This window comes from Pan paniscus, chromosome 7 (assembly GCF_029289425.2).
Source record: "Pan paniscus chromosome 7, NHGRI_mPanPan1-v2.0_pri, whole genome shotgun sequence".
Lineage (NCBI taxonomy): Eukaryota > Metazoa > Chordata > Mammalia > Primates > Hominidae > Pan > Pan paniscus.
This window is the reverse complement of record NC_073256.2, coordinates 83,771,550-83,798,081: the sequence shown is the minus strand read 5'-3', so window position 1 is coordinate 83,798,081 and position 26,532 is coordinate 83,771,550. Positions and strand designations below refer to the sequence as shown.

General features: G+C 37.8%; 1 protein-coding gene across 1 annotated transcript in view; it reads right to left on the bottom strand.

The window, feature by feature from the left end:
* PREX2 (phosphatidylinositol-3,4,5-trisphosphate dependent Rac exchange factor 2) overlaps window positions 1-26,532 on the bottom strand; it is a 285,119-nt gene that overhangs the window by 171,574 nt on the left and 87,013 nt on the right. Inside the window, exons 9-12 of the mRNA XM_063606803.1 lie at window positions 20,810-20,913; window positions 12,177-12,326; window positions 9,446-9,590; window positions 4,625-4,725 (exon numbers count right to left, since the gene is read on the bottom strand). Of these exons, the coding sequence (XP_063462873.1) occupies window positions 4,625-4,725; window positions 9,446-9,590; window positions 12,177-12,326; window positions 20,810-20,913 (500 nt within the window). The remainder of the gene's footprint in view (window positions 1-4,624; window positions 4,726-9,445; window positions 9,591-12,176; window positions 12,327-20,809; window positions 20,914-26,532) is intronic.

The window sequence follows — 26,532 nt, the reverse complement described above, 5'->3', positions numbered from 1 at the left end:
GAAAGAAATATAAAATCAAGAGAAATAACGTGAAACTCTACAACTTGTTTTAAGATGAGAATTTTTGTCTCCTATGCAATCTACCTATTCCCATTTTTATACCTTAATAATCATTGAAATAGATTGTCTTGATATTCCAAAACTCAAGAAGTTGAGCCCAAAGGTTTTTGCCACAATGAAACAAGTGGTAGTCTAACCTATTCGACAGGGAGAGCTTAGCTGTAAGGCAAATGCTTCTGCCTTTGATAATGAACCTTGGGTTAATCTGCAACTCTTAGCTGTTGCCTTAGAAAAACGCTGAACTGTTCTGCATTCAAATTTGCTCTCCCAATTTATCTAGCATAGAAAATGGGTGTATAAACTACAGTTCGGGTCCTCTAGTGAAGAAAGCTGCTTAATGCAATCTTTTAAATAACTGTGTGAGAGAACCAGGAACATAGAGCAAATGTTTAACAACTGGCTCTCTAGGTGGTGAAGGTAGGGGGTGTAGAGGAGAAGTTCTGATTTGTAGCATTTGCCCATTTCTGTTGTATAAATATTCCCACTCTGGCCAATTTCAAGTTTCCAACCTAAAGTCACTGAACATGGAGTTAAACGTGCGGTGGCACTCATTACACAGTATTTCCACCATACACAAGCAATAGATACAAATAACCTCGACAGCATAGATAACAGTAAAACATTGTAAAATAATGAGAAGGTGATACATTTTAAGAATGTTTTACAGATCCAACATGGTGGCTCATGCCTGTAATCCCAGCACTTTGGGAGGTTGAGGTGGAAGGACTGCTTGAGCCCAGGAGTTCAAGACCAACCTGGTCAACATAACAAGACCTCATTTCTACAAATTAAAAAAACACACACACAAATTAGCTGGGCATGGTGGCGTGCACCTGTGGTCCCAACTACTCACAAGGCTAAGGTAGGAGGATCGCTTGAGCCCAGGAGGTTGAAGCTACAGTGAGCCATGATCGCACCACTGGCTGGGTACTCTAGCCCGGGCAACAGAGCAAGACCCTGCCCCCCAACCCCCCAAAAGAGTGTTTTACCCTTTTTGCAACATAATTTATGCACTTACATGTTTATATAATTGAATTAATAATAATTGTGTTTAAAAACTAATCAGCCTACAAAATGTATTTAATTATCAGCTCTCAGGAGCTTGTATGAGCCAACTTCAGCACACCATGGGATATAACAAATATTAATAAGATATGAGGTCTCTGAATTCTCACATAAGCATTCCTACTACAAAAAGTAGCACTAGACAACATGCATATTGTCAGCATACCACAGAGAAAGCATACGCTGCTTTCTCTCAACCTAGAGGTCCTCAACGCTAGAGTTCCTGCTATAGCAAGGCTTTGCTGATGGTGAAGTTCTCAATCATATTTGCAATGTCAATAATAGCAATAATAGCCAACTTCTTTTTTGCTTGCTCTGTTTAAAACAGATGGTTCATTCAACTTTATTTTAGGAATTCTATTTTCACCAAAATGCAGCTGGAACCTCATACTAATGATACTAGCATATTTGGCTCATACCTCTTCATTCTAATAGAATTATTCTATTAATGTGAAATTGCATAATATGTTCTCTCACCCCTAGTTTGTATGTCAACATGAACCAGCAACCTTTATTTCTTGGTAGTTTAAGTCTGTCTTTTTACTCTGTCCATCAAGAAACCCAGCTGCTCTCATACTTCCTTCTAGAAAGGCAGAAATACGCTAGGATAGGATGGGATAAGTCATTTTTGCAGGAAATATTGGGAAGAAAAACTAGCTGGTTTTCCACTAGTTAACACTAGCTACTGTAACAAACCTCCCTAATATAGTGACTTGTGTTGTAGAAGCTAATTTTTCACTGAGGTAAAATCCAATCAGTGGCGGAGGATGAGTGATGGTGCTCTCCTCATGCAGGGTCTAGGGTCTGACAGAGGCTCAGCCATCCTTAATGCATGGCTCCCAGGGTCACCTTGTGTTTTGTGTTTTTTCAATAGCCTGTACACTTCCCTTGTGCATCACTTTTGTGTACATGTCCTTGGCTGCAACTCAGTTTCACAGCCTCCCCTTGACTGCAAGGAAAACTAAGAAATGCAATGTATGCACACCCACGAAAAACAAAAGCTAAACCAATTTGGTAAACAACTACTCAATTTCTGCCACTGAGGCACAGTTCCCAGGTCAATATAAGATCTATGCGATCCTATTAAAGACAGGGTAATTATTATATATGCTTGTTAGCATTTTATGGTGTTAGTATATAATAGTCATAATGTTATTTTTACTTTTAAGTTTTTAAACGATGCTTTTAGCCTACCAGATGCTAAAAGCAGCCATATAATGCTTTTAGACGTTTTAATGATGCTAATGAAACGAGCGCAAAATCATATACAATTTATAAGTATCATCTGTTCACTCAAAATATAATTATTCATTCATTCAGCAAATATTTATTGAGCACCTGTATGGGATGGGAATGCCAGGCATTTGCTATATAATAACAAATGAGGCTCTTGTTTGGATGGTGCTTATATTTTTATTGGAGGCCAGGGAAGGGATAGGGAGATAAAGAGGTAATAAACAAAGACACAAGTAAAACAACATAATAATTTCAGAGTGATAAATACATGAAGAAAGATTTCAAAGTAAAAAAAAAAATAGGACATTGGAATCACAGGACAGGATGGGCTTCTAAAAGTCAAAGGGTCATGGAAGACATGAGTAATGAATACAAAGATTTTTGTCTTTTCATTCACAGCTCTGTCTCTACCACTTAGAAAGGCTCCTGGCGTATATTAGGGATTAATAAATAACTGTTGAATGAGAAGAGCAAAAGCTAAGGTCCTAAACAGGAAGTCATCTTGGAGTGTTGAAGAAAGAGACAGATGGTCAGGGTGGCCACAGTGCAACAAGTTAGGTACAATGCGAGGTGTCAGGCTCTGAGAGGAAGTCAGGGGCCTTATCTCATCGGATGTTATAGGTCATGGTAAGAAGTTTAGGGCATGTAATAGGTCTGAACTTTTCTTTAAGTTTGATTGTAAGCAATTAGATGGTTATAAACAGAAGGATGCTTTGATCATATCCCCGTTTTGAAAGGTCTCTTTAGCTGTGACCCGGAGAGTGTACTACAGGAGTGGAGAACAAAAGTGGAAGCAAAGGAGGAGATGACGGTGACTAGAAAAAAGGTAAGGATGCTGAAAGGGACAGAATTCATTGTTTAGGGTCTTAATTTGGTGGTAGAGCTCATAGGGCTTGATGGCATGAGGGAGAGAAAGGAATTAAAGATGATTCCTAGCTGGGTGGATGGTGGTACCATCATGTAGGCAACACCCAGTGTGATAAGAAAAGATGGGAAATATCTGGTTTGTTTGCACAGCATCTAAGAAAGGAAATGAACATCAAAATACCATAGCCAAACATCCATATTTATTAATAATTCCCTGGCTTTTTCTCCTCCCCCACAATTTACCATAGAAATTCTTTAAACCTTTGTCCTGAGTCCCATTAACACTGCTTTCTTGGTTTTTGTCTGTTTGTTCATTGTCAGTGTTCCCAGGAGTCTAGTACTCCCTTGAAATGATTCCAAATGTGTTTCTCACCTTATTTCTATCCTGAGCTTCACCCCAAATTCTCAACCGCTTGCTGGCCACTCCCCACTGGCTGGCCTACACAGTCCACAGCAAAGCCTGCATCTTCTCTTTCAACCCTGATCCTCCTGCTGAATTAGCTATCTCAGTCATTCAGAGAAGAAGGCTCAGAATACTTTAATCTCTCTCTTCATTCTTCATCACCCACATCCAAAGAGCTATAAAATATAGTATTTTAGCTTTGCCAGCATCTCCCCATGGGTTTTTTCATGCCCATGGAGGCAGACCTGCTAAAGCCCTTGTCCCGCCACTCCTGTGTGCAGCAGGGCCCCCTGAGGGGCCTAGTGCTCGCAGTCTTGAACCTCTCCACTTCAGGCTCCATGCTGCTGCACCTCACAGCTGTGGACCTGAGTTCTGATCGTGGCTCTGCTTAAAAGCATTCATCAGCTCCTGGCCCCCTTCGGAATAAGCCCACATGCCACAGCAGGAGACTTCATATGTTCTGGAATCCAGGCTCTGCCTGCCTTTTTGCCACACCTCCCCTCGCCAGTATGTTCATCCATGGACCCACGTGAGGCTCTGTGCTGGTGCCCAAAGAAGCCACCACAAACTCACCCGCCACTGTGCCGGAGTGCTGTTATTTCCTCCGGGTGGAATGCCCTTCTGCCCTGCGTTCCCTGGCAGAGTTCTATTCATTCTGCAATGCCCAGCATCACTTGTCATGTCCCGTCCTCCATGAAGCACTCCCAAATACTCTAATTACTATAGAACTAACCATCCCTTCCTCCACAATCCCACTTCTCTATTTTCTTACACTTGCCTGTATTGAAGCTCTTCATTTTAAGGTTAACAAATATAGCCCTATAAACCCACACTCCCTGAGACACTGTTCTACACGTATTAGGTACTGAAAATGTTGTTAAAAACAACAAGCATCCTATAATGTGGGGAATTGTAAACTAAACTGATAAATGGGATTAAGATACATATGGCGAATAAATGTATTAAATAAGTAATTAATAATAAAGTAATTACCATGGTGAATGATTCCATTTTCTAATAATGCTTGTCCCAAGTGCACGCCTTCCTCAGGCCTGTGAATCTCTCCAATTTCCAACAGCCATGACACAAATTCGCTGCAACAGAAAGCCAGTGAAAAAGCTAAACGGTTAATTTTTTCCCCAGCAAGTCTTTCTATACCATCCAGTCATGAAGCAATGATGAAAGGAATCTCAAAATATAAAGGAATATTTGCAACACATTTCAACAGATTATTTTTTCACATATGTAAGGCCTACAGCCATTTAAGTTGAACTCTATTCTAGAAAACCCATGTCTGTACATTCAGACATTACTAAACTATACTTAGTTTTAAACTATTCAACTTGTTGAGGCCTCTAATAAACACAAAGTGAAAATTTTAGAGTAGCTTTAATTAAAAGGTTACCATTAACATAAAGGCAAATGTGGGACTAAAGGATTGCAACAGATCCTAAAGATAGCTAAAGTCAGAACTGAATAGAGTAGTAATAACTTAATAAAAAGAGCTAAACTGTCTTTAATATGGTTCCCAGGCACAGAGAACCAGTGAGTTTAAAGATCCAGGAAGGAAGAACAAAACAAAACCACATGTACCATGTGGTAGGTAGGATTCTACAGAAATCTTCTCACTGCCCTCCCACCACACCAAGATTCCCTCCCCTTGGTTTTTCAATTAAATTCTAATCTAGGTATTGCTCTGAAGGGAGTTTTGCATATGTAATTAAAACTCCAAGTCAGTAGACTTTAAAATATGTAAATTATCCCAGTGGGCCTGATTCAGGGAGTGGAACCCTTTGAAGCAGAGTTTTCTCAGGCTAGTGGCATGAGAGGAAGTCAGAGAAATTAAAAGCATTAGAGGGATTCAATGTGCCACTGCCAGCTCTGAAGATGGAGAGGACCTGGTACCAAGACATGCAGCCTGCAGAAGCTGAGAGCAACCTTTGGCTGACAGCAAGGAAACAAGGACTTCATTCTTGCAGCCTCAATGAGGAGGTGATTCCTGACAACCACCTGAATAAGCTTGGCACTGAACTTTTCCCCAGAGCCTCAATCTAAGAGCCCCGTCTGGCCAGCACCTTGATTTTGGGGTCGTGAAACCCTAAGCAGAGAACCCACTTGAGCTCTCCTGGACTTCTGACTGGTGTTGTTTTAAGCTGCTAAGTATATGTTCATTTGTTATACAGCAATAGAAAACTACTGTACACCAAAAGACATAGAAAAGTTCTACTACATTGTTTTGAAAATGTTAAATTACTTGGTAAATTCATTATTGTATCTCATCTGTCATCCATAAGGAATACTCCAGCACAGAACCATCCATCAGAACTGTCTACCACACACTGCTGTGGCTGTGAAGGCCACAGTGGATTATAGGTTACATCTGTCACCACTGCAGGGCAGCCCCAGGCATCATAGATAATAAGGATGATGTTTTGTATCACTTACGCGAGCCTCAGCTATGTAGCGATTTAAAAAAAAAAAGGTCACATGGTATCATTAAGAGAACACTAAATACAGAGACATTTTACAAATAAAAAATATTATATTGCTCATGTTTTAAAAGTCTAACATTTGAACTTTTATATAAACTATTGAATTTGTTGTAGACTAGTTTTCTTTTTTTGGCTAGAGAAACAAAGCTATGGACTGCATCAGGAAATTATTTCTTCATTAATTTCAAAAACAAAAGCAAGAAAAATGGCTAATGTCAAATAATTGAGGGACATAAAATTCTAAAAATGGGTTGTCTAGACTACAAAAATACTTTAAGGCAGAAAAAGTTGTTAAATTTTTTTTTATTCTTTTATTAAATAAGAACCATTCAAAACCATTCGTTTTCTATTGCTGCATAACAAATTCAAAAGGAAAATATAAGAAAAGGTGAAACAAAGTGTAGCAGTTAATATCATGTACTTTGCCATAAGACAACGGGGACTCAAATCCTGTTTCTGTTTCCACTACGTGCGTGACCATGAGTTCATGAATTTAGCTCTTTAAACTCCAGCTTCATCATTAACACAGAGATGATATTAAGAATGTCGGGCCGGGCAAAGTGGCTCATGCCTATAATCCCAGCATTTTGGGAGGTGGAGGCAGATGGATCATTTGAGGTCAGGAGTTGGAGACTAGCCTGGCCAATATGGTGAAACTCTGTCTCTACTAAAAATTTTTAAAATCAGCCAGGTGTGGTGGCATGCACCTGTAATCCCAGCCACTAGGGAGGCTGAGACAGGAGAATCACTTGAACCCGGGAGGCAGAGTTTGCAGTGAGCTGAGATCGTGCCACTGCACTCCAGCCTGGGCGACAGAGTGAGACTCCATCTCAAAAAAAAAAAAAAAAAAAAAAAAAAAGAATGTCAATGTCATAGTGCAACCAAAGGATTAAATGAGATGACAGATGTCAGGAACTCAGCACGGGGCCTGGCACATAGTGAGATTTACTAACTCAGTGGTTGACAAGTGGGTTGAGATGGTTGTTATGTAACTAAGGCATAATTCTCTAGTCTGATGGCACTAGATTCCTGAAAACGTCAAATTACAATGAGGGAAAGAGCCAATTTAAACATTGCTATAAATTGGAAATATTTTTAAGAGTGAGAGGTCAAGAATAAAGGAACCCAATGAGTGGCTTTATCATTGGGCCTACTCAGGGAATGAGGAAATTCCATCGACACTCTGCTAAAGGACAAGGATCCACTCAGAAATGATCTCAAACTTGCGCTGTAAGCGGCATTAGTGTGCTGTTATGGAAAAGGCCGCAGTAATCTAACATTTACTGAGTCTCTCCTACCTATCAGGTGCTCTGGGAGAAGCTTCATATAGCATCACAATGAACTTGCACTATTCCCATATGACACAGTGTAAGTGAAGGGTTAGCAAAACCTATTCTTCTTCAATAAGAACAAACTTGACCCTGGGCTAACTTTCTATAATAGCTATGCTCCCCTAGACACCTGAAGAAGGCAGGGTGTCAACTGCTAAACTAGGCAGCATTGCAATGGTAAAAATGACCCCTGGTGGCTAATTTGCATACCTATTAAAACCTACTGGGAAGCCATAACTTGAAGTCACTCTCTTGCAAATGGGCATATCCCAGTGAGGACCCTGAAAGTTATGCCCATGGGGTGGGTACAAGAGATACTGTCGTTTTGCTGCACAGGGCTTCTTTGCCAAGATAAACTCACATCTTCTCTTTCCCTTGCACAAGAGCTACTACCAGCTAAGAGGTACCTACAAGCAACAGTATAGCTCACTGGCAGATGTGTAGCCTGGTGGGAGGATCACTCTTAGTGAAGAAGAAAGCCAGATGCTGCTCTGCAGGCAGAGGGTTTCCTGGCCTATAGATTTCTGAGTTGGGGGTTGGGGAGCGTATTCGCCCTTTTTCATACTGCTGTAAAGAACTTCCCTGAGACTGGGTGTATTAGTCCATTCCCACACTACTATAAGTAAGTACCCAAGACTGGGTAATTTATAAAGAAAAGAAGTTTAATTGATGCACAGTTCTGCATGGCTGGGAAAGCTCCAGGAAACTTACAATCATGGCAGAAGGGGATGCAGGCACACCTTACACGGCAGCAGGTGAGAGAAGGCGAGTGAAGGAGGAAGAGCCCCTTATAAAACCATCAGATGTCATGAGAACTCACTCACCATCATGAGACCAGCAAGGTGGAAGCCACCCCCGTGATCCCATCACTTCCCACTAGTTGCCTCCCCTGACACGTGGGGATTACAATTTGGATTATAACTCAAGATGAGATTTGGGTGGGGACACAGCCAAACCATATGAGGGAGGCAGAGGTAGCCTATGATTATGTTGTGTGTTCCCATCGCTGGTTAAAAAGGCATCCCAGTGAGCACTGTAGGTAAACTCTACCATCATCTCCATGTTTTCAAAGCAAATGGAAACTTAGCTATCCCAAATCACACAACAAATTGGTGGTACTACTAGGAAGTGAATAGATAAGTTTGATTGCAGTCTAGACTGTAAACTATGACTCCAGTCTACTTTATAAACTTGGGCATTGGTATTCACTAACCATATGAAATTGTTAAGCTCCCTGATCCAGAGTTTCTGTATCTTTAAAAAAGTATAATGGTATTTAACTCCTACCTAAGTATGTATTCCAGCATTAGAAATAATGTATAGGAAGAAGCCAGCAGAGTGTGGCCTAAAAAGAGCTACCTGAAGGCAGCTAACCTTCCTTCTGGCCCTGCACTAATTAAACCAGTCAGGGAATCCCACTTAATGTTGTCCAAAGGAACCAAACAACACTCAGTCACTCTGTTCTACTCCAAAAACCAAAGTGACCTCTCTGCCTATTGCTCGCTGCCTGTCTCTTCACATGACCCACATTTTCAGACTCTTTACCTACACCCTTTATCCTGAGCCCAGCTGCCTAAATTCTAAATTAACTGGTAGTTCAGACTGTCTCTTATCTTCCCTGTCTTTCTGATTCTGACTTTCAGGCCCATGTGTATACATGTCTGTGCCCAACCAGTCATCCTGTCCCCTGCAGGGAAACCTACCTGCCTGCCACTCCTGCCTGGCCCCAACCTCCCTTTCCCCCGGGATCATGACATATCAGAAATCTCAGAAGTCATGAATGAATGGACGGATGCCTTAAGTTTCCTGGTCATGATCCTGGCTCTCTGTCCATTCCTTCATCCTGCTACCGCCCAGGAAATGGCAACTGTAAAGAAGTTTTCAAAAGTGCCTAAGGGAATATTTTTAAAGGAAAACTAATTGAAGGAAAGTTAACAGGTGAGACAATGAGAATGTAAAAGGAAGTCATGCACCCAAACTCCCAACCCTACCTTCCAAGAAAGCATTTAGGGAACGTAGTCAGTTTTCTTTTTCTGTCTTTGATCAGATTTCCTTGTCTGCACATCATTTTATAAAGTTTCTCACCCTGTTCAGAGATCATGACCCAGGTATCTTGCTCCATTCCTAATTTTAAACCTATCAAAAATGAGAGAAAGGAGAGGTAACTGAAAATTCTCTTCATTCATTCAATTATGGCTTCATTAAGCAAGCATTTGTTGCAGGTCTACCATGTGCTGGGGGTTGTGGATACAGATCTCTGTATAATAGTGCCCTGGTGTTCAAGAAGCTCAGGGGCTAGGGAGACCTGCAAGGCAAGATCCCCAGGGTATATGTCACCTTTGTGCAAATTGTGCCCCAAAGGCATAAAGCTTTAGCCAGGGGAGTAAGAAGAGCAGCTGAGTCTCAGCTTCCATTGAGCCCTGGACCAGGCACCCTTGCTCAGGGTTAGATCCGCAGAACTGGACAGAGTAGCCCTAGAGACAGTTCTGGTAGAAAAAAAATAATGCAATATAATAGAGGCATACTCAGCCTACCTCACCTCTCCCTGAGAAATGTTAAGAAAGGTTTCACAGAAGGGACCTGTCTTGAATGCACAGGTGTGAATGGAGATTTCTAGAGAAAGCAGAGCTAACTCATTTGAAGCAACTTGGAGGACCGGAGCCATAGGTTTTAAGAGAAAAGATAGGAGATGAGCTGGTAGGACAGCCAAGATCCTTGCTCAACCTGCAGTTTCAATTTATTTCATTCCTTAGGTATTGGGCATGCAGCTAAGTGTTTTAACCAGTGGGAGGAGAAAGGTAGGGTAGTGCAGGAAAGAAAGTTGTGTTGCTTTGGAAACAAAGCTCAGAGGACAGTGCGGGGAACAAACTGAAGAGGGGAAGATTTTAAAAGAGTGACACTGTTAGGAGAAACCTCAAAAGTTCAAACAAGTTCAACCCACTGCAAATAAGGGTAGGGCCATAGGGCAAAGAGGATGAAGTTGAGAAATAGTTAGGAGGCACTATTGATAAGATATTGGTTAAATGTGGGCATGGAAGAAAGAGAAGAAATCAGATGCCTTCCGGGCTTCTGATGAGAGTGACTGAATGGAAGCAGGGAGGTGTATTGGGCAAAGGCATCCAAGTAACCAGGAGTCCGGTGGGCACCAAGTATGCCTAGTGTGGACATTCAGGTGGGAGTCCAGGACTCAGGTGAGAACACGAGCATGCTCAGGGGAGAGGGCAAGGCTGGACATAAAGTTGAACAAATCGGCAGTGTAAAAGTGGGAGTTAATCTGATGGAATAGATAACCCAGGCAAGGAATCTAGTTAGAGAAAAACAGTGCCAAGCTAAAATCCTACGAACACTGGCACTTAATCAGGACTGATGACAAACTGTTGCAGAAGAAGGAGCAACATTGTATTATTTTTAGTCGTCTAGCTGCAAAATTTCCTACCAGACTTTTATTTTTGACAATGCTAGAGCCATTATCATTTGTCTTTATTCATAAATAATCCCTTAATACTGCAGTCTAATAAAGATAAATATAAAGATAAAGATCATAAGCAGTTTTAGAGAATGGGCTTCTTCTCTTGTTTGGGGGTTTTTATTTTGTTTTGTTTTTTTCTCTTGGGTGCTTAAAAAAAGGTTCAACTTGATTGAAAGTTTGATTCACCTTTTAACTATTTGTTTGCTATTCGAATTGACTGCTACATTCAACAAAACTTAGTCAGTCATATATTCATAAACTTTGTTTTAAAATTTTCTATCTGGTTCTTCATCCAAGATCAACCAAAGGAGTATTTGAAAATGTTTTGGAAATTCTACAAGTATGTACCATGAATATTTCAATCAAGGTAGCAACGTTGCATATTCTTCAGGGGAAAACATCTGAAGATGGAAGAAAGAGTTCTTTGTGTTCTGAAATTTCATTACCAATGAGGTGTTTTATTCTTGGGTCTCCAGAAGTAATCAACAGTGTCATGCTTCTTAATTAAGAAATCAATTGTTAATTAGTAGAAATACAAGCATTTCTATTTCTGAGCTGAATTATAGAAATATGCCTTTTTGCAGATAAACTTCACACAAGTGAATATAGCCAGGCCAAATTCCTTTTGCAAATTTTTCTAAAAGCATAAAACAAATTGGAGCTAGGCCTCCTCATATGAACAAGCAACTAATTGGGTTACATTATACTATATTCAAAGACCTAACAATTTTTAAAAGTTTGTATAAATCCAAAGTGCTTTAATCTATAATTAGGAAGCTAACATATTGGGTCTAAGAAATTTTAGTGTTCTGTTAAGTATACTGAGAACAATTGGAGGCTTTACAACACTGCATTATGTTATTGAAGCTTGTCACTTAAAGAAAAATTTGGCAATGCTGCTTTAGAAATAGCAAGAATAAAATGCAAAGAAAATTGAACAAATTTTCTATTTAAAAAAATTATTTAAAAGACACTACCAGCCATAACATAATTATTTTGCTAACTATATAAGTATTACATAACAATTTTCTAAGTATCAAATAAGTCTTTTAGTATGAGGCTCACATCACATAGTATTAGGTTGGTGGAGAAGTAATTGCTTTCAATGTCAAAACCGCAATAACTTTTGCACCAACCTAATAAATCAAGTGACCATCATATACCTTTCCATTTTCTCATGTTTTCCCATTATCTGCTCCTATGCTAAGTTAGAATCTTCACAAAGTGTAACAGCGCCCAATTCATACACCCACCTTTCCGCCGTTCTCTTTCTTTCAAAATAGCTTCAAACCATTCATGCTTCTCTTCAGGTGTTTTTGCCATACAAACAAACCATTTATTTTTTGCTGTGTTATGTATCTTCCATCCATTAACAACAATGTGTCCACTGCTATGGAAATCAGCTGTAAATTAATGGGTAAAGGCAAATGAACAAAATGTAATACACAATATTATTATATCCACACTATCATTCAATACACAAAAGTTCCAAAACCACTGAATTGTTCAACATCTCTTTGCTTTACATATGTATATTGAAAAACATAAACATTTAAAAACTTTAAGAATGCTTTCATATTGGATGCTGTCAGTGCTCAATAATGGACATTTCTAGCTCAGAGTGTTAATACATTACATGAAACTAAACACTACAAACTAATTAACACTTACATGCCCTATGCACAAAAATATTGTCAAAGTTTCTAAAGCAATAAAAGAATAACATGCAAGGTGTTTTCTTCTCAAACATTCAAGATGTCTTCTTTATTTTATCTTTCAAGTATTTCTTTGAAATAGCATTCTAGGTTTCAGAGACAGTCTATGCCCCATGGAAAAATTGTCTATTATTTAATGAACTGCACACTAAGGATTGACCAATGGAACACACAAAGAGTGCAATTACCTAAAATTGCAATAAATGGAAACATACAAATGCCAAAGCATTATCATCGTAGATGGTCAAGACATACACTCTTTAAAGCCACTTCATTCCATTTAAGTCACATAAATAGAAACTTATAAAAAATTTTTTGAAGATAAATTGACATTTAATTGTCTTTTTTGATACCTCACTATAATTTTAGGTAAACTGTCATGCTGGGTTTGAAAATGTCAACAGCAAACCCTATACAGTAGCTGTCTGCCTAACAGCAGGTAGAGAATAGTGACATAACTTGCAAACAACCTTTACTGGCATGACAGTCCCTGCAAAGCAAAGATCCCAAGATGGAAAAACCTACGACAGAGGCCTGAGTCAGCACCTGTACCAATTAAAGTGACCCTTTTCATGTGTCTCTCCTGAAAGTCATTCAGCAGCAAAGGCCAGTGTTGAGGAGGTAAGCCACAAGAAAGTTAAAGGTGGTTTAGAAAATGACTTTGTGGCACTTTGCTTGTTTTGTTCTTTTTTTTCTCAGATGATCTATTTTATTAAGTTTTTGAGTAGAAACAGATGTGCTTGGCACTCATTCTCCCAAAATCTGGTTTCCATAGTCTTTTTCGTTAGCTCCAAAATCACTACACATTATATGAGGTCAGACTAATAATACCACAAATCCATTATCAAATGATGCTGTTCAGTTGTGGAGTCTTTAAAGCTTCCAGATTACTTTTGAGTCAAAATAGAATGACATTAGACATTAGTCTGTATTTTATATAGGTGCCATAATCCATGAATAATCAAAAATGACTTCTGATAATATAGAGATTTAAACTGGCCGATACCTCCCTCCCAAAAAATTACATGCAATTTTTAAAAAGATTTTTTGTACTTTTATTACCTTTATGTGTTTAATTCATGTTCCCATCCTACACAAAGTAAGAGAACTTCATAATTCATGTCAGATAAGTATTCATGGGCATTAGTAGGAAAATAAGAATATTACTTCATAATTACAGTGCAGTCCCTCCTTAATATCTATAAAAATAACCAACTGAGAAATTACAATAAACTGGGGGGAAAAATTCAGAAATTCTCAAATTCTACATGTTTAAAACTCTTCCCCCAACCCTAACCACTTGTAACCTAACAAGACCAGAATCACACATAAGCCCAAGCTTTTTTCAGGCTGTCTTCTCTCCGTTCAAGTCAGGCCATGATTAGCTAAGTGAACCTTGCATCTGCAGCTTAAAAGATCCCACATGGCCACTCATGTTATTATACCTTTAACCATTACTCTGGATAAAGAAAACCAGAGTAGCCAAATGCAGCCTACAGTCATAAACACTGGACTTACTCTAAAATGAACACAGTGTAGCCCTCCCACAGAGCACAGGGAACACAAATTCATGTGCCAAAATCATCCGAGTCATGCTTCTGCCACCACACAAGTGTACCCCGGGGCCAGCCATCTCTATAACAGGGAGTTTTCCTTCCTTTCTTTCCTGGATTGAGTCTGGTCACTGGCCTCTTCACACCCTGCTGGCCCTCCCTCAAATATTTTTCATCAGGCCACTTCTTAGCTCAAAAGCCACCCATTGGGTGTCTCACCACTGAATCAAGTCAAAACTACATGTAGACTTTGCTTTAAAGATTCTTCCCAAAATAACTCAACTCTGTCTAAACACTCGTTCTATTTTCCACTATGTTCTAATGTGTTCCCACCATGCTTTTCTTGTCTGCTGCTCTCCTGGCTGTCCTGTGAATACTTATATATTCCCCAGACTGAGTTTCTCATCAAGCTACCCCACTCTCCTCTCTGCCTCACAGATTCTTACTCCTCTTGAAAGTGGACCCATCTCCTCCATGAAGCCTGGCCTGACCAATTGAGCCTGTGCATACAAATTTCTTTTGGAAAGCACATAATTCAACTCAGAATCAGATAAGTGAGCATGTGATTGATCACACGTGGCTATTGTTTCAATGTACAGAAACCAAGATCATTAGCTGACTGTCAAATCTACTAATATGGTTTGGGTCTGTGTTCCTGCACAAATCTCATGTCAAATTGTAATCCCCAAAGTTGGAGGTGGAGCCTGGTGGGAGGAGATTGGATAACGGGGAAGAATTTCCCCTTTGGTGCTGTTCTCATGAGAGTGAGTGAGTTATCGTGAGATCTGGTTGTTTAAAATGTATAGAATCTCACCCACCCCTCTCTCATGCTCCAGCCAGGAAGACATGTCAGCTTCTCCTTCACCTTCCACCATGATTTTAAGTATCCCGGGGCCTCCCCAGCCACATGAACTAAACAGCCCACAGAACTGTCATCCAATTAAACCTCTTTTCTTTATAAATTACCCAGTCTCGGCTAGTGATAGCAGTGCAAGAATGGACTAATACCTCCACTGTCTCAAATAACAGCTTAATTGCTGCACTAGTGTTTTAAAAGAACAGCTTGTGTCAAATAATTTTAAATGAAGAAATAATGTTCCTTTTTAAAGTTTATATGCTAGCTAATTTCTATCACACCAATTTTAAAAATAAGTAATTGTAAACATATATATATACACACATACATAAACACACATATACAATTGAATATACATACCACAGGCCTCAAAATGTAGTATACATACTTCATAATAGCATCAAAATTACCAAATATTATACAAAATAAGCAATTGCTTCTCATTTTTTAAAAAAGATACAGTGACATATAATAGCTTCACAATTTTAATCATAGCACATTGTTCAATATCTTCATACATCAAAATAAAAATTAAACTTATGCCTAAAGAACACCCTCACTAAAGTCATTAAAAAGTCCAACATTGCTTTGTGCTTAGTCAGAATTTTGTTTAAAAAATTTAAATGGAAAAATAATTTATTAAATGGCAAACGCAGGAATTTCCAAGTTTCAATGGATCTAAAATGTTAATTTTATAGGAAGAATAGATTTTAAATTGCCATTCTTTAAATGTGGAATATCCAAATTCAACAGTCTTTAGTCACTGATTTCTTCCAAAAACAGAAAAATCCAAGGGACAGACCTGAACAAGTCACTAATTACTTGAAGCTATACAGTTTGCAAATTCCTTGCTCTTATTTCAGTACAGTTTCATATAATGAGATGGGATTTTTCCAAAACTGATACACTGTAAATCTCAGTGGATGTGCCAGTATTCTTTCAACAAATTTGCATTTCAATAAGATGGAAAATATCCAAGTATTATAAACAGGCTAAGAAACAGAAGAAATTGCCAGACTATATTACTGAAAACATCAAGAAACTGATGTCTAAATAATGTATTCAATCCTTTTCCTGGAGATCAACACTGTGGATGCATAAATTTCTAAGGGAAACTTTAAAACTTATAATTTGCTCATAAATATTTAACATTGAGAAAAATTTTTTGAATAAATCTTTGATTTTTATCAAATAATAGAAGAAAAATTTCCAGCATCCCAAATAGCATATGATATTATTTTTGGCAAAAAAAAAAAAGATTCTAATTGACTTTTCCTTTTAAAAATCTAAAAAGTAGTTCATCCCTTGACCTTTCTGAACTCCCAAATATACTCCCTTAAATTAATAACATTGAAAATGTATTAGAAAAAAAAACTATTACATTCTTATATTCTTTTCAACATTGTTAAGCCATTGTTACGTTTTAACTAAGAACATACTCAATCCAGCTTATGCAACAATACTACAGTTGTGAAAGTAACTGGTTTATCTAGTCAGTCGACTGGTATGCAATGATAAATGCTATTTTTGGTGATAAGGCATGAAGATAAAGATGACGATCATTGAGATAATACAGGTACTTGATTTAAGTGAAAAAGGATACAAAATTATAAAGTTCACATTTTCAAGCATTTTTAAATCTATGCATTAAAAGGAAAATTGCAGGAAATAGTTTTTATATAGTCTTATGTGTTTGTCTTTGTATGACATTATTATCTACTGTTTTTTGCCTTTCTATTTTTCTGCAATGTCCAAAGTTTCTTTAATAAGCACAATTTAATTTTATAAAAAAATGTATTCAACATATTAGAATAGTTTAAAATATTTATATCTAAAGGGAGAGCTAAAATTTTTTAATTGACTTACTTTTAAAGAACACCTTAAGAATAAAAATTTTTCATCTTATCCAATTCGAATTTGACGAATATATTGAAATCTATGGTATGCCCAACACTGAACTACAGACCACATTTTCTAAAGGTCAACGTTCTTGCCCTCTGTCCAACCATAGAAATAAACTAGTGCATAAGAGAGAATACTAATGATCTGATACTACTTTCCGAATGGCTTTCCAGTCATGCACTATAAAAATTACCATGAAAATTAATTCTAGGAAGTTCAATAGCTTTCCTACTATTGCCTTTAAGCTGAATTTTCTTTATAGCATCATGATCAAACTAGTAGTCCCAGAAAGAATCTTCAAAGAATAACTTAGATTCACTGAGAGTTGAAATCTGAAGAATGGTTGAATGGAAATTTGGCCACAAATGCAAAGGTCAACATCTGCCTTGAATATAGGAATTAATTAATAACATGGACAGACTTAAATAAATATATATACAAATTTTTGCACTTTTGCACATCATACCATCATTTAAATTTCTTTCTATACTAAGATATAACTATGATATAAACCAAGTCATTAAGTATTATGAATAAAATTACAATAATATTATTTATCAAAAGATTTGAGATGTTTACATGTTGGCTGAAAACTTTTGTCTCATCCCAAGTGCAATTATTTTTTCTGCAAGTTTTGAGCTATATCAATGCAATTAGTCATCTGATAGAGCTTCTTCCTTAGAAAACTATTTTATTATACATAGAGTATAGAAAAATACTCAGGATTTGTATAATTCAAATAGAAGAAAAACTTTTCCATTCCATTTTCCATCACAAGTTCTAAGTGCCAGGCCCAGTGTTGCATGCCTGTAGTCCCAGCTACTGAGGCTGAGTTGAGAGAATCATGGGTTCAAGTCCAGCCTAGGCAAGATAATGAGACTCCTCACCACCACCCCATCTCAATTTAAAAAAAGGAAAAAGTTCTAATCATGCTTAAAAAAATACATATATATATATATATCAATTCATCCATTTTATTATTTATAACTAAATATGGTATAGGTGCTTGTTTTTTCTTTTGGCAATGACAGATGAGCCTGATAGTATCTGTTTATCCCTCATTTAACTTATCCAAGGCCAAGTATGGGGAGTACTTGGCATAGGGACATTAATCAGCTCTGCTGAGATCCATCTGCATCAGAGCTTCATGTGTAAAGTAAAAAATATAGCAGACTTAAAACCTGAGCTCATCAAAAAGAAATGAAGATGCTATGCTGGAAATGACCAAGGAAACAACAAAGGAAGAAAGTTCATGCAGCACCCAGATCATTTCTGGGTGCAACCAAACCCAACCTCCATACGCTGATGCCTTGTTCCTTCACTGCTCTCCACTTGGTCCTTCTCTATGTCACAAAACATGTACATGGAAGCCCAGCAAATTTAACTCTAGCTCCAGCTCTGTCCTAGTCAGCTTGGTAAACATGGACAAGTTAGTTCTCAAACCTGGACTCATTTCGATCATCTGAAATGCTATTGGGGTACATTAATTGATCACCAAGATCCTACCCATCTTCAAAATTTCTATTATTCAATTTCCAAGTCTGAGACCCCCCAGGAACCTAGTAGATATAGCCATGAGAAAACTAAATTGTACTTGCAGGAAACTAGGGTATGGTATCCAGTTGCAGGCTGAAAATTCTTTAAGTGACCTTGTAGTGACCAGGTACAGCCAAATTCCTGCTACATGCTGCTTATATATATTCAAGAAAAAGTAAAGAGGGGGAAAGCCCCAGTTGAATAATACAAGATGTAATAAATGTTTTCATCTTACTTTAAAGAAAATCAAGCCTGCGAATTTGTGTCAAGAGGTTCCATCGGACAACTAATTTATGACAACTAAATATCCTGCAATTTTGTGTCTTTCTTCTAATTCATACACAACAAGGTCTTAGGCCCTGCCTTCCACAATGCTTTTGCCCTCAGGAACTGGGGACCTGTAGGCTGGAATCTTACTAGCATCAACAAAACTTTCAGGTGGAATTGAATCCAAGAACCATCTGTGCAATTCAAGTCACCCTTCATAGGATCTCATTCCCTTACAATCTGGCCCAGATACACTGGAAGACAGCATTTTATGGCCATGCCTCCAAAGGTCCTGGGCTCTTACATCTCTTTATCTAGTTCTCCAGCTGCCCAAAAGCACAGTAATCATAGTAATCACTATCACAACTCAGTCAGACCACCAATGCAGATGGCACTAATAGTGGCACTGACATCACGGGTAGTGAAGGGAGAAAGTGGGACATAAGGGGTGGATATTCAATCTCTCAGGAAATAAGGCCAGGGACTCTATGCCCATGGGAAAGCCAAAAGTGGAAGAAAATAAAGGAAGCGCCTAAGCAACAGTGGAGAGATGGTCCCATTATGGGTAATCAGGTCCAATAAAGAACAGAGTAGAAGTTTTTAGTGTTCTTCTTTTACTATCTGACTTCCTCCCAACTCAGGTTCAAAGTTGGGCGTTTGGGTAGTCTCTTGAACATGCAGGTTACAGAGGCAAGACAGCTCTTAGCATGTTAGATGGATAACATTTCTAAATGTCACTATATAGTCTTCTTAGAAAGCACAGAATAAATTACTGCTACCTTGTAAAAAATAATGTGTACATCCTGCTATGGAAAGATAGCCGACTAGGTCCCACATGTTAGCACGGGAGTATCTGCAACTGCATTACAGTCTGTAGCATAGAAAGGGATTTGAAATGAGATATCTACCTCTGCCAACTGTCTGGCAACTCCACACCACCCCACAGTTAGCCACTGAGGAACCTCTCTACTGGATGAACACAATAGCATGGCTCCAAAGCTGAGTGCTCAGTCTCGGGCACCACTTGAGTTTTGCTCATTGCATTCCTTTTTCCCTTACCTACAGCAATCACAGTTCATTATTTTAAGTACCTGACAATTTATTCGGATGCTAACAATGGTATTGAGAAATTGCCTACAGGTGAGCATTTGAAATTCTGTGCTTCTGACAGATTATAAATATTCTTCTCCCCTCTGGGACCCCAGAGTGACAATGAAGGTATGTGAGAGGTGGAGGGAGCTGATCTGTGTCCCAATCCCACATGTATAACGAATATCACTAAAATTTAGCAACAGTTAGTATACTGCATTTCATCTTGTCTTTTCTCGTAGAAGCATATTTTTTAAATTCTAACTAAAATCACTGGGGAAAAATGGAATTCACTTTACTAAGTATTTATTTTAGAGACAACTTTTTTTTTTCAAATAGAAAGTACAATTTATTTTAACTTTACTTAATGTTTGTGACTAATCATGATTTCATAAATTAGCTTATTAAATCCCACACTTTCAAATCTATGAAGCAAAAAGTTACTACCTTTGAGTAATAAGATATTTAAAACAAGAACTTAAAATTACACAAACCACCTCCATTCACAATTTGCTTACAAGAAAATTGACAACCTGTCTATATGAAAAACAACTACATAGCTAAGACAAATCTATAGTTTGCTATATTCTACAGTGAATATATTATAGGAACAAAACATCATTGATATGCTTATAAAACAGTATAACTAAAGAAAATTCATTCATTAACTCTTTTCTGCACAGTGCTCTCTGTTTCAGTCCCGTGAATGCCATGGGACACTACTCGGCTATTTCTCTGTATCTGTGTTTCATGTTAGTGTGTTTTGGCTATATATAATTTTCCACTTTCACAGTAGTCCTCCCCTCCCTTGTCTCACCTTTCTCTTTTCTCTACCCAACCACTTTACCTAACAAAGTATTTCTAAGCTCTAATACATGTCAGGTGAATTATCCAAGTGAGAAATCTGTCTTACAAAGGAGTTTTCTATTTACTATTGGCATCCCATTTAAAATCTACAAATCACTTACCGGTGCCATCATCCACATTCTCCACTTCCATCACCTCCGTGTTGATCCGGCCACGAAAAAGGTACCGATGTCCATCTGTAGATGCCTTGCTGTTCTTCAACCGTCTTAAGATGGAATTAAATCACAAAGACTTTGTTACTAAACAATGTAAAACAATGTCAAAACTATATTTTAGGCAATTCTTTGAAAAAAGACACCAATTCAATCGACAATATCAAACATTAGACTCCTGGAGATCTTTCCATTTGTCTTCCCATTCATAACAGCACTGGTTGCTTTAATGAAGTATGCAACTTGCATACTAATTTTTAAAAATAAATTCAAGTTTTAAGCTAAGGATAGTACACAGGTGGGAGAGTGAGTATGTGCTTTTGCTCAATATAAGACATTAGCGGTGCCCAATCAGACTCTGACAGACACTAACAACTGGCCATTTTAAAATTTCATTTGAGTTTCTTTCACCTTCATGACTCATTTTTCAGTAACTAACTGGTAATTTCCAGTTATTACTTATGATCCCTCTTCAAAGAATTGGCTGTGCTGGAGGTTCTTAAGCTCAGTGATATCCAGCTATAAAAATATTTCTCCTATCATATTTTTATAATATAATCACTGTATACTTGTTGAACAAGTCTCTTAATACCTTTGCAATCCTTCATGAAGGCCTTATTTATTTCTAAAATACCCAAAACATTTCAAAACTGTGTGTATATTACATCTAGTGCCAGCTTTTAATCTTAAAAAGTATGTAACACAAAGTCAAAAATCCAGCTTTACAGATGACCATTTCTAACAATGAATTAGGAAGTCATATATGTTTGTATTTGAATCATTAAGCACACAGGAAAAATATTTTTTCAATGTTTTTCTTTCATTAAATTAAACAGGAAAAATTCTAAGAAATGATTCAAGGGGATTAAAAAATACCTAGTCACTCAAGAGATTTCCATTGACCTAGACTATTCAATGGGACTCAGTGACAAAATCTGGCTAATAATTTAATATAGTCAAATAATGATTAATGTGTTGTGTTATGTAGACACACCTAACACAAGTTAAGATGTAGCTGTACACAAACTGCAACGCCCCCTCTTCCTATCGTGTGCAGTTAGATACCTGCCCTGGTGTGGATAGGGTAGGCCAGGGACATATCTTCAGATGCTATCACACTCTCTGGGCTCCTTCCTTGGAAAAAAATTGCATATTCCTGACTTAGCTGTCCTCAAGCCTCATCCAAACTTAGTAGTCCTTCATCTCTATAAAGAAAACTAAGCAAATCGATTCATTAGTCTGACTGGACAGTTTGTCAGCCCCAGACCTTCATCACCCTGCACTCCCCATGTTCATTTTGAAAGCAACCTCTAAATGTTCTTCATTAGTAAGCATAAATCAATGCTATAAATTAGGAATTCATCCCAGGTAGCTATGAAAATTGGCCTCACAGGAGGTTGACTATAGAGAGGAATGCAGATCAGACTAATATGCAGGTAACTAATATGCAGGTATTATTTCCAGCTGGAAAATAATATCATGGTGTTTTGAAAAACAGAATTTCTTGTAAGTTGGTACATCTAACTTAAAACCAATCATATTGAAAAGACTTAATATCCTTAACAGTTTTAGTCACAGGCAAAATAATCATGGATTATATATAAGAATCCATCACTTAGTTCTATTTTCAATATATCCATTTTTTATGATCTTACTGTGAACTCTGTATGGGTTTTGTATATTTCTCTTAGGCTGCAGATATTAATACTCAACACAAAATTCCAGTAAGTGTTTGATCAATTCTATAATTCTTAGCTCAGATAGATTTTGATCTCTTCAGAAAATGACTCTACTGAAGCTTAAAGACTGAAAAGCCTATAGTTTGAAAATAATTATGCTGCATATTATAATATTGCAAATTTAAATGTCTTGATTCCATTATTTAATTCCTAATTAATTATGTGTTGCAATGGTCACCAGGACACATATACAAGAATGTATACAATAGTAGAAAAATTCAGGACAACCCTAAAGCCCATTGATAAGAGGATGAATAATTAAATTGTGATGCATTCAACTAATGAAATATTATGCAGCAGGTAAAATGAATAAATTTTTGCTACACACAAAATGGATATATATTTTTAGAAACTACGTTGAATACAAATTATAAATTGCAAGAAACTAAAAACGCTATGATACTATTTTTTAAAACTCCTAAACAAGCCAAACTAAGCAATATCATGTTATACGTATCAAATACTACATCACAACTTTTTTTAAAACTAGTTTCTCCTGAGATTAATAATATTAGAAATATCCAGAGCAAGGATGCCTAATCTAGCACTCTGTTATTTAAAGAATGTAATTCTAGAATTAAATTCATCAAGTCTCTAGTTCATATAATTACAACATTATGGAAGTTTGTAAAAGGCTCCCTTTACTCATATTTTCTGAAAGATCTCTATATCTTAGAAAGCATATGCTGAGGTGAAGTTCATAAAGGAGTGAAGTATTCTAAGTGAAGGGAACAGATGGTTTGCTCAAGCAGCTTCTCCAGTCCTGGAAGGGAATGGACATGTTGAACTATTTTGTTATTTCCATTTCTAACCACTCTGTATTTGATCCACATAATACATTCATTAAGGGCATTTGCTAAATAGCAGGATTTTAATTTTGTTAAACTTTTCCTGTGTTTAATGTGCAATTCCAGTCATAAGACCATATAATATCATGATTTGTCCACTAATGTTAATTTTGCAAAAGATTTGGGTCTTGATGGCAGGCATAGATAAAGATGGGATCAATTTTAATGAAAAAAGATTTCATTCTCAAATGGGGACCTTTAATAATTGCACTAAAACACCTTGATTCACATTACAGTTTCTTAACGAGTAACACACAAGTAAAATAACAACCTCTCCTACATCTTCCAAAAGCCAATTTCTATCAATCTCAATCTTGCTATCAAACACAGAGAACCTAGAAGAGCATAATAAAAGATTCATTTTCACATGTGGTAAAAAGGAATTTTAAAAAACTCATTAGAATAGAGATGTCAACAATTTAATTATTTTTTGGCTCTAATCCTAATCTGTTCCCTCTCATGAAGATACATGTTGTATTCCTATGTTTTCTCGGCTTATATAATTGCATTTTTGAATTAGTGTCTCTTACTAGGGAATTCTAATACTACAATCCACATGGCAGAATTACCATATATCATCATCATAGCTACCAAATGTTTTCTAACTTGCTCTGGGCATCTTGATAACTGATTTAAGAAGACTCATTATAAGAGACGAAGAATAACTCTCCCTTAAGTCTGTCTTATAAATCAATCGGTTTTGTGTCTCTAATTCTCACTCTACCAGAAAATATTTGACTATAGTTTTCTAAATGCTGAACCTGGAATAAACAGTCATTTAAAATCCTGTACTTTCAACTACTGCTTTACCTTTAAATTGAATGAACCCATTGGTACCATTTCACTAAAACAAATGTGTCCTACATATGGTTAGGGTGAAGTATGTAAAGGCTCAGGAAACTTCTCAATTAAATGTCACTCTACTATTTTGCTTAAAATCAACATGCAAAAAAATTTTCCCAAGAGTTTAAGAAAACATCCCATAAAGTAAGAACATTCTCAAGAAAAAAGTATATTCATGCTTTAAAACAAATAGTATTATATCAATAACATTAAACACAAATTATTTACATTAATGATGGCTAAGCTCTACAGGGGACTAGTTTGTGTTCCATTCACTCATTCATTGATTCTGTGTTTCTTAGCTGTCTATCACAGGTCTGCTCCAATTTCCAGAGAAATTGCATTGAAGGAGCAGTAAGGCCCCTGTTCTCATGAACCTTGCAGTCTAATCTAGTAAAGGTGGCAGGAAGTAAACAAACAAATAATGAAAGAAATAGCAAGTGACAAGTGCTTTCCCGATATTGACAGTGACTGGGAGGCCACATTAGATGGGATGGTCAGGGAAGACACTACAGAGGGAGTGATTTTTAAGTGAGATCTGAAAGCCACAGAGAATCTGGCCATGGAAATCTCAAAGGACAGGGCACACTGGGAAGGGAAACAGCCAGTACAAAGGCCCTAAGAAGGGAGCACATGTGGCATAATCAAGGGATGGGAGAAAGAGAAGGCTAAAGGAAGGAGGGAGGTATTGTGTTTGGAGAAATGGGATGTGATGATGTGAGAGGCAGGCAGGAGCTGGACCAGGCAGAATTTTGTAAACTAGGGTAAGGAGTGTGAATTTTATTCTAGGTGGGGCCAAGCACGGTGGCTCACGCCTATAGTCCCAGCACTTCGGGAGGCTGAGATGGGAGGATTCTTGTGGCCCAGAGTTCAAAACCAGCCTGGGAAACACAGTGAGACCTTGTCTGTACTGAAAAACAAAATCAACTGGGTGTGGCAGCATGCGCCTATAGTGCCAATTACTTGGGAGCCTGAGGCAGGAAAATTGCTTGAGCCCAGAAGTTCAAGGTTGTAGAGAGCTATGATCATACCATTGCACTCTATCCTGCCTGGTCAACAGAGCAAGACCCTGTCTCAAAACAAAACAAACAAACAAAAAGAACTTTATTCTAGGAAGCCAATGAGGGCTTTGAGCAAGGTGACAACATGAACTGATTTGTTTTATAAAAGGTGCTCTGGTTTCTGTGGAGAGCATAAATTGTGGAGGCGTAAGAAAAGATATGGTGGGTCAGTTAGGAGACAACTGTTGTCACCAAAGAGGGATCCTGGTGGCCTGGAGCAGAGTAGTAATGATGATGGAGAGATGTGGAGAGATGTTTGTAAGTTTTCAATGCAGATGCAGGAAGATTTTCTAATGGATTGGATGTGGGATGTTGAGGGAAAAACAGGAACCAAGGCTAACTCGTAATTTTTGGAATTGAGAAAACAATAGAAAGGGAAAGCTGGGAGAGGAGTGGCTTTAGGAAGGGGAACCCAGAATCCCATTTCTTCCATGCTGTGGTTGAGACTCCTCATGGCCATCACAACAGGCAGGATGTAGGAGTCCAGAATGTTGGGCTAAGGATAGAGATTTGAGAGCAACTGACACAGATGTGGGACATGAGTGATGGGACTGGATAAAATCAGCTGGGAAGAGTCTATGAATATGAAGAGGGAAAACGAGTCATATGCAGAGCCCCACAGCACTCCAATATCCAGCCAAGAGAGTGGGGTATAATAACATTAAAGAGAAGAGAGTGTTTTGGGAAGGTAGGATTGCTCAGCTAAGTTACAGGCTGCTACAAAAACAAACAAAACCTTAAAGAGCAGAAAAGTGACCACTGGAGTAAGAAGCACAGTAGTGCTTCTTACGGAGATTCTGATGGGAGTAGCTCAGTGGAGGTGAGTGAACAAAGATCTTGCTGAATGTTGCTCATGCCAGAATAGCAAGTGAGAAAGTAGAAAAAGTGACAACATAAAACTCCTGCAAGAAAGTCTGCTATGAAGGGTGACAGTGTGACACAAGATAAAGGACTTTTAAAATTTGAGATAAGAGATCTTCGACAATGTTTGGAGTCAGAATAACTGAAGTGACAATACCAGAGGAATACAGCTAGGAGGATAGAGGATGATATTCAGAGTAAAATGCCTGAAATGGAGATTTCAATTTTATGACTGTTGGTATTGACAAGGTAAAAGTATGGCCCTAGGACAGGAGACTCAAGTGTAATGGCAGAAAGACTCATTGCAGGTGAAGAGAAAG